Source organism: Elgaria multicarinata, chromosome 2 (genome assembly GCF_023053635.1).
Source record: "Elgaria multicarinata webbii isolate HBS135686 ecotype San Diego chromosome 2, rElgMul1.1.pri, whole genome shotgun sequence".
In the NCBI taxonomy this organism is placed as follows: Eukaryota; Metazoa; Chordata; class Lepidosauria; order Squamata; family Anguidae; genus Elgaria; species Elgaria multicarinata.
The window spans coordinates 2,244,544-2,253,968 of record NC_086172.1 but is presented as its reverse complement, the minus strand read 5'-3'; the positions used below and the strand labels follow the sequence as shown (position 1 = coordinate 2,253,968).

General features: G+C 47.6%; 1 protein-coding gene across 3 annotated transcripts in view; it reads left to right on the top strand.

The window, feature by feature from the left end:
• Positions 1-282: 282 nt before the first annotated feature.
• CD2AP (CD2 associated protein) overlaps positions 283-9,425 on the top strand; it is a 125,178-nt gene continuing 116,035 nt past the window's right edge. For all 3 annotated transcript variants that reach the window (XM_063115913.1, XM_063115910.1, XM_063115912.1), the window contains exon 1: positions 283-337. In XM_063115913.1, coding sequence (XP_062971983.1) covers positions 334-337 — 4 coding nt within the window. In that variant the 5' untranslated portion in view covers positions 283-333. The remainder of the gene's footprint in view (positions 338-9,425) is intronic.

Sequence of the window (9,425 nt, the reverse complement as noted above, 5' to 3'; positions counted from 1 at the left end):
CAGGTCTCGCGGGATTTGTCCGTCGTCGTCCCCGGTCAGGCCCCCATTCCGGCGGCAGGCGGGCGGGACGCGAGCGAGGCAAGGCTCGGGCAGACCCGGGCGGAAGGACGCCTTTCCGGGGGGAGCTGCCGCCGCCGCCGCCGCCGCCGCCGCCTCCTACGTGCCTTGGCCGGAGCAGCCGCGCTTGCCTGCCTGCCTGCCTGCGCGCTTCGCGGATGGAAGCGCCGCCCTGTCCGGCCTGAGCTTGGCGGCTTGTGCCGTGCGAGGCGAGGCGAGGGGGCGGCAGGCGGCGGCTCGACCGTCCTTCCCGCAGCCCGGACGGGCTCGCGCAGCATGGGTAAGCGGGGCGGCCCGGAGGGAGCGGCGCTGCCGTGGCTCGACGAAGCGGGGCCGGGGCCGGGCGAGGGGGCGCCCCCTGCGGAGGGCGGCTGGGCTCGCTGGCCCACGGCTCTTCGCGCCCGTCCCAAACACCACGGCCGGCCCTGGGCGAGTACGGCGGGCGCGGGGAAGCGGGTTTCCCCCTGCGGGTCCTCCGCCGTGCAGCCTGCCCGGGGGCGGCAGCGCGGGGCTTCTTCAGCCGCCTCCGCTCGTCAAGAAAGCCCTGGGCCGCCGCTCCCCTCCCTCCTTCGCGGCCCCGGGTCAGGGTCCGCAGATGGGCACGACCCCTCCCTCGATCCAGATTGGAAGGAGGGTGGGCACGTAGGGGCCCCGCCCGCCCCGCCATGGACGCCGTAAGCTCGGCGGTGGTCCGCGGGCTGCCTCGGTGAGCCGGGCCTTCCCGCTGCCTCCGGGCTGCCCATGGTCGCCGTGCGGGCAGGTCGGAGACTGGCCAGGAAGCCGGGCGCGGCTTGCTCTCCAATTCAGCCCTGGGAGGGCGGCGGGCGGGCGGGCGGACTTCCTGGCTTTCCCGACCTTCCCTTTGGTGCCTACATTTTGGGAGTGAGCTAGTAGACGGTCGTTCCGCTCTAGAGACTGGGGCTCGGTGTGGGGGACAAGGAAACGGCGTCGTTACCACATCAAACGCATTTGTTATTGTTACCTGCTTTTTGTGTCTTATTTTGGAGCATGTGTAGACTACTTGCTGTTTTGCAAGGCATTGTGGGTTATTCAAGGATTTGGGTAGATTACGGTTCAGACATGTGGTAAATTTGCCCTACTTCTTGACCGCACTAGACCTTGGTATCAGACCAAAGGATATGTGGGTCCCAAAGTTGCCCTTCCGGAAGATTGTGTTGTAGTGTAGTGGAAAGCAGGCCTGGTTTTGCTTATTAAGGAGGGGTGTCCAGCTGGGTCCAGGTGGTTGTGAATTCCTCCGTGAGAGAGGGAGTAGTGCCAGCTTCTCTAAAAGAGGCCGCAATTAGGCCACCCCTAAAAAGGCGTCACCTGGGCGCAGATGTTAACCATTCTAGGCCCATAGCAAACATTCCCGTCCTGCACAAGGTGCTTGAGTGGGTAGTTTCTGGACAACTCCAGGCACTCTTAAATGAAACTGATGATCTAGATCCATTTAAGTCAGGCTTGGTTTGGGGTTGGAAACTCCCTGGGTCATTCTGTGGGATGATCTTTGCCAGGAGAGGGACAGAGGGAGTGCAACCTTGTTGTTTCTCTTGGAGGGCTTGGCAGCTTTTCATAACATCAATCATAGTACCCTTCTGCATAGGTTGTCTTTGCACAGTAATGCTTTCAGAGAGAGCTTCTTTGTCAATTGCCTCTTACCAACTACAGAACTTTCAAAGACACAGAGGGTGGTTTCATAAGTAACGCTAAGCCATCCCTGCAAATAAGCTACGTGGTGTGGGTTGTTCACTAACTACCCGTGGTATGCCTGACAGATGATAGGGCTTGCCATGGCTTGTTCTCCTTCTTACTTCTCCAGCCAGCTCTGGCACATAACCCAGGGGACTTTGTGGTAAAAAGGTCTTGTCTTCCCCTCCCAGCTCTGATCGCAACTGCGTTTCATTCCCTGGTTTATTTTTTAAATGTTGGTCCCTCAAAAAATGCGCAATTGTGGACCCTCCGGTCATTATCCCTTTTCATTGCCCGGCATTTATTTTTGATTTTTTGGTGCCTCAAAGATGCGCAGTTGTGGTGATATTTTTATTATTACTTTTGTTGGTCTTTCACAACTGCACACTTACATTTGTTGGAAATGTGTAGCCTTGCTTGGTCAGTTTCCTTGTTTATTTCACCTAATGTACCTGCAAAGGACCACCACCACCAATAATAAAAATTACAGCCCCAATTGTGCTTTTTTGCGGTGCCGAAAAGAAAATGCCAGGGAATGAGTGACAGTCCTCCAAAGTGCTGTTTTGGCCCTTTGGAAGGGCAGTCATTGGAGAGATCATGAAAAGCAAGTTGTCCAGGCTTTTTGCTGCTCTTGCAAGCAGCTCTGTAGCCGATCACCACAATCCACAGTAAAATCACTCTCCCAGGTTCAGACGACATGACAACCCATTGCAGGTGGTATTTACCCTTCAACAAGCAATGGGTCCTTGCCATGGCTTGTTGTGAAAAAATAGTCTTTCCGCCCCGATTTCAGACAATACGACAGACAACCAGGGCTGGCTGTCCATGATGGGTTGCCTTGTCATGCGAACCCAATGAGAGGTTCCGATTCAGAAATCCTCACACATACTAGTGGCCATATATGTGTTCCTACAACACTTGTGGTGCTCCTCTACTCGATGGCTAGGACAACCTACTCACCTGTTTCTTTACATGAATTACTTTTGTAATATTGGGGTAATGCTCTTTCGGATGAGTTGTAGCTGGAATTTCTTCTGGGTTACACAGCATGTTCCAGAATGTTCTTAATTCTTGTTCATCTGGTCTCACAGTAGATATATCCTGTGGAAAATTGAGTTGCTCTTGTAATGTACTTCATAGTCTTAATTTTATTATGTTTTGATAGAAATTAAAGTAAAAAATATAGTGCTTATTTTGCATACAGCTTAATAATTTATTTATTTTATATTTCTATGCTGTCCAATATAAAAATAAATAAATTATTAAACTGTATGCAAAATAAGCACTGTATTTTTTACTTTAATTTCTATCAAAACATAATAAAATTAAGTTGAAGAGTCTTATGACAAAGGTGAAAGAAGAAAGTGCAAAAGCTGGGTTGCAGTTAAACCTCAAAAAAACCAAGATTATGGCAACCAGCTTGATTGATAACTGGCAAATAGAGGGAGAAAACGTGGAGACAGTGACAGACTTTGTATTTCTGGGCGCAAAGATTACTGCAGACGCTGATTGCAGCCAGGAAATCAGAAGACATTTACTTCTTGGGAGGAGAGCAATGACAAATCTTGATAAAATAGTTAAGAGCAGAGACACCACACTGACAACAAAGGTCCGCATAGTTAAAGCAATGGTATTCCCCGTAGTAACCTATGGCTGCGAGAGCTGGACCATAAGGAAAGCTGAGCGAAGGAAGATAGATGCTTTTGAACTGTGGTGTTAGAGGAAAATTCTGAGAGTGCCTTGGACTGCAAGAAGATCAAACCAGTCCATACTCCAGGAAATAAATCATAGAATCATAGAATAGCAGAGTTGGAAGGGGCCTACAAGGCCATCGAGTCCAACCCCCTGCTCAATGCAGGAATCCACCCTAAGGAATCCCTGACAGATGGTTGTCCAGCTGCCTCTTCAAGGCCTCTAGTGTGGGAGAGCCCACAACCTCCCTAGGTAACTGATTCCACCGTCGCACTGCTCTAACAGTCAGGAAGTTTTTCCTGATGTCCAGCTGGAATCTGGCTTCTTTTAACTTGAGCCCGTTATTCCGTGTCCTGCACTCTGGGAGGATCGAGAAGAGATCCTGGCCCTCCTCTGTGTGACAACCTTTTAAGTATTTGAAGAGTGCTATCATGTCTCCCCTCAATCTTCTCTTCTCCAGGCTAAACATGCCCAGTTCTTTCAGTCTCTCTTCATAGGGCTTTGTTTCTAGACCTCTGATCATCCTGGTTGCCCTCTTCTGAACACGCTCCAGCTTGTCTGCATCCTTCTTGAATTGTGGAGCCCAGAACTGGACACAATACTCTAGATGAGGCCTAACCAGGGCCGAATAGAGAGGAACCAGTACCTCACGTGATTTGGAAGCTATACTTCTATTAATGCAGCCCAAAATAGCATTTGCCTTTCTTGCAGCCATATTGCACTGTTGGCTCATATTCAGCTTGTGATCTACAACAATTCCAAGATCCTTCTCGTTTGTAGTATTGCTGAGCCAAGTGTCCCCCATCTTGTAACTGTGCATTTGGTTTCTATTCCCTAAATGTAGAACTTGGCATTTATCCCTATTAAATTTCATCCTGTTGTTTTCAGCCCGGCACTCCAGCCTATCAAGATCACTTTGAAGTTTGTTTCTGTCTTCCAGGGTATTAGCTATCCCACCCAATTTTGTGTCATCTGCAAATTTGATCAGCGTTCCCTGCACCTCCTCGTCCAAATCATTAATAAAAATGTTGAAGAGCACTGGGCCCAGGACTGAGCCCTGCAGCACCCCACTCGTTGCCTCTCCCCAGTTTGAGAAGGTTCCATTGATAAGTACTCTTTGAGTCCAATTCTGTAGCCAACTGTGAATCCACCTAATAGTTGTTCCATCTAGCCCACTTTTAACTAGTTTGTTAATCAGAATGTCATGTGGTACTTTGTCAAAAGCTTTGCTGCAGTCAAGATATATGACGTCCACAGCATTCCCACAGTCCACAAGGGAGGTTATCCTATCAAAAAATGAGATCAAATTAGTCTGACAGGATTTGTTCTTGACAAATCCATGTTGGCTTCTAGTAATCACTGCATTGATTTCAAGGTGTTTACAGATTGACTTCTTTATAATCTTCTCCAGAATTTTCCCATGGATGGATGCCAGACTGACTGGTCTGTAGTTCCCAGGTTCCCCCTTTTTGCCCTTTTTGAAGATAGGGACAACGTTAGCCCTCCTCCAGTCGTCCGGCACCTCACCCGTCTTCCATGATTTTGCAAAGATAATAGACAAAGGTTCTGAGAATTCTTCTGCTAGCTCCTTCCTTACTCTTGGATGCAGTTCATCGGGCCCTGGAGATTTAAACTCATTCAAGGATATTAGGTGTTCTTTGACCATTTGTTTATCAATCTCAAACTGCAATCCTGCCCCCTCAACTTCTGCTTCACTTTTTCCAGGGGGGTCATAGACCCGCTTTTGGGAGAAGACTGAGGCAAAGTAGGAATTGAGCACTTCAGCCTTTTCTTTGTCGTCTGTTATCAATTTGCCATCCTCATTAAGCAGTTGAACCACCATTTCTTTCCTCTGTCTTTTACTACTCACATATCTGAAGAAAGCCTTTTTATTGCTTTTAGCATCCCTCGCTAATCTCAGCTCATTCACAGCTGTAGCCTTCCTGACGCCATTTCGGCATTTCTGCGCCACTTGTCTGTACTCTTCTTTTGTAGCCTGGCCTTCCTTCCACTTCCTATATGTATCCCTTTTTGTTTTCAGGTCATCTCTAAGCTTTTTGTGGAGCCACATTGGTTTCCTCTGTTGTCTTCTATCTTTTCTCCCTGTTGGAATTGGGACCTTACTTATCATAGTTCTGAGTTTATTAAAATCAGCTTTCCTAAAATCCAGAGTATGTGTATGGCTACGCTCGACTTTTGTCTCCTTCATAATCAAGAATTCAAGTATGACATGGTCACTTTCCCCCAGAGTTCCCGTAACTGCCACTTTATCCACTAAGTCATCCCTATTGGTCAATAACAAGTCAAGGATTGCCGATCCTCTAGTTCCTTCCACCACTTTCTGTAGGAGAAAGTTATCACCCATATATGTCAGGAATTTCTTGGAAGGGCCGCTTTTGGCAGTAATGGTCTCCCAACAGATATCAGGGTAATTGAAGTCCCCCATCACTACTACATCACACTTCCTTGAAACACTGGCAATTTGTTTCTCAAAAGTTTCATCCTCGTCTTCTCCTTGATTGGGTGGTCGGTAGTAGACTCCGATTATCATATTCTTTTTATTCCTTGCCCCATTTATTTTAATCCAGACGCTCTTGACGGGGCTCCCAGTCTCATCCGCCTGTATTTCTGTGCAGGGATAGGTATTTTTAACATATAGTGCAACTCCACCTCCCTTTCTATTTCTTCTGTTCTTTTTGAACAAGTTATATCCTTCAATTGCTATATTCCAGTCATGGGAGTCATCCCACCAAGTTTCAGTTATACCTATCAAGTTGTATTTGCCTTCATGTAATAAGAGTTCAAGTTCATTCTGTTTGTTTCCCATGCTATGGGCATTAGTGTATAGACATCGAAGACCATGTGTTTTATAGTCTGGCTTTGTTCCTACATTGTTGCAGACACTATTTTGGGACACTGTTGGAGCTGTTCTCTGTACTGTGGTGAAAGCCAGACTGCTCACTTGAGGGAATGGTATTAAAGGCAAAACTGAAGTACTTTGGCCACATAATGAGAAGACAGGATACCCTGGAGAAGAGGCTGATGCTAGGGAAAGTGAAAGGCAAAAGGAAGAGGGGCCGACCAAGGGCAAGAGGGATGGATGATATTCTGGAGGTGACAGACTTGACCTTGGGGGAGCTGGGGGTGGCGTCAGCCGACAGAAAGCTCTGGCGTGGGCTGGTCCATGAAGTCACGAAGAGTCGGAAACGACTGAACGAATAAACAACAAATGCTGTCCAATAGTTGAAGTTCTCTGGTAAGTTCATGAAACACACTGCTGTAACCAGGCTGATCTTTCCATTGCGCAGAAGGAAGCAGCGGGCGGAGGAGGAGGGGGAAGCGGCACTCTCCCCCTGCGAAGGGTCTGCTGCTGCTTGCTGGTGATGTGGGCTGCCTGCAGGCCCAAGAACCAGCAGCTACTCAGCTGCCCCCGCTCCTTGCCTACCGGGCAGCTGGCTTACTTTTCATAGTGGTGGCTGCTGCTTCTTGGGAGCCTGGGTGGGAGCGGGTGGAGGAGGCTGTGGGGTGGAGGCGCAGTGGGTCCCCTGTGCCTCAAACAGCAACCTGCCTTGAACTGTAAAATACAATAGCATAGTAAAACATAATATTCAAACCTTAAATTTAAAACAGAATAAAACCTAAGTAAAAATCAGGGTAAAAGGCAGCAGCCGCAGAAAGATCTAAAAATTTACTAACACATCTTTTTTTTTAAAAAAAAAAAACTGAATAAAAATCCTTCACCCGGCGTTGAAAGGACCACAAGGGAGGTGCCAGGCAAGCCTCACTGCCAAGGGCATTCCACAACTGGGATACCACAGCTAAAAAGGCCCTCTCCTGCCTCATCTCATTCGTTGGGGACATGCTCTTAGGGTCTTGGCAAGTATATCTGAAACCTGGCCCCAGCCATTAAGGATTTTTAATATCAGCACTTTTAATTGGGGCTGGCAGTCGACTGGCAGCCAGTGCAAATAATAAAGCACTGGTGTTCTGTGATCAAATTAGATCGTTCCTGTTAATGATCTTTCTGTCCTTTGTTGGACCAGTTAAAGTTTCTGGACTGTTTACAAAGGCAGCCCCACATCTTATTAATTAATTAATTTATTTAAAGCATTTCTTGGCCGCATTTCAGGGCAGAAGCACTCTCAAGGTGACATACAACAACAAAATACATTAAAACACTTAAAATATTAAAAACAATAAAATAGCAATTAAAACAATAAAAGCCAACATTAAAACCAGCAACAACAATGGTAATAGCAGCAATAATCGTACTCAGATCATGAGAAGGCCCACGGTAAAATATGTTTTCAAGGCCTTCTTAAAAGCCTGCAAGGATGGTGCATGGTGGACCTCCAATGGGAGTTTATGCCAAAGGTGGGCCACTGCAGTGAAGGCCCTCTCTGTACTGCAGTAATCCAAATGTGAGATTACCTGAGCATGGATAATTGTAGCTAGGCTATTTCTGTTCAGATAGGTTCATAGGTGGTATATCAGCCTAAGCCTAAACTGATAAAGAGTTCATAAAGATGAAGAGTTCTTTGTGCCACCTGCGTCCCAGTGACAACGCTGGATCAAAGAGCACGCCAAACGATAAACCTGAACGGTTAGAGGTGAAATCTCGCCCGCCATGGGTACCACTACAGGGTTCCCCAAATAACCCTGAATGTCTCCTTCTCCTGGCTCTATACCTTTTCCCCTAACAACTCATTGTTTGGAGATGTCCTAGCTTTTGTGCAGTTTTTCCCTTCATTCTAAAAGGTTGAAATAATAATAATTATTATTAATAATAATTAATAATAATAATAATTCTTACCCGCCTCTTTTGCCTTGGCCCTACCCCCTTTGCCTTCAGCCTCATCCACTGCTGGTATGTAGCTCCCTCAGAACTTCTCCCTCAGGCTGAAGAGATTCAATGCCCCTACTTTAGGGGGAGTGCAGCCCCCTCCAGAACAGCTGAGCTGTCACTTGTCTGGGCAGAAGAACAGCCTACCTGGATCCTCATCTACCCCATTACTGAGGGCTTATTGGCCCTCATCTACTCCATTAATGCACCCACACACGGAGTATAATGCTTCTGATTTTATTTGTACCCGCTTTTCTGTGCGATAGCAGTACACAGATGCTGTTAGGAAGCCAGCATGGTGTAGTGGTGACAATGTTGGAGTGGGACTCGGGAGATCTGTGTTTAACTTCACACTCGGCCATGAAACATACTAGGTGACTTTGGATGAGCCCTTGTCTCGCAGGGTTGTTGTGAGAATAAAATGGAGAGGAGGAGGAGGAGGACCATGTAAGCCGCCTTGGATTCCTTGCAAGAGGAAAAGGTGGGATACAAATATAGTACTAAAAATAATACTTGTAGTATTAGTAACTATTCTTTGTGTAGCTATGGGTCTTGTTTTTTTCTCTTCAATAATTTTGAAATTTCAGGAAATTTTTGTTTGTGGATCTGACACTTTGATTTTTCCTAAATCCAGAGGAAAAGAGGTGCCTGTTGATATACAGATAGACTGTAATGTACTTCTTTTACTAGACACGTTTTTGCCTTGGTTGCCTTCTGGCCTAGGGAAAAATTCTGGAGACTCTTTTGTGTCCTTTAGAGAGCAATCCAATGGCCACTAGACAGAGTTTGGGAGGCCATAAGATACTTGATTACTGGTTCCGAGGTCGGATGCAGCACTGAGTTCCCTGCCTCTGAGTTCCCTGCCAACTTTCCCTTGCCACTGGCATGGGGAGAACCGAGCTGGCTGCCTCTCTGAGATTGCAGAGGCAACTTTGGAGAGGACAGAAAGGGGGTGTTCTGATGGGTGGGGCGGGGAGGGGAGGGGCTGAGGAAAGGAGGATACAAGCCATCCCCAGCCTTCCCCAGGCCCCTTCCCTCTGCCTGCCAGATGCCTCAGCTAGGTGGGCGAAAACAACCGTCTAGCTCTGCCACTCTTCTTGCTTTGCATTGCCACGTTCGGAGGCTTACGGCCATCCCCATAGGA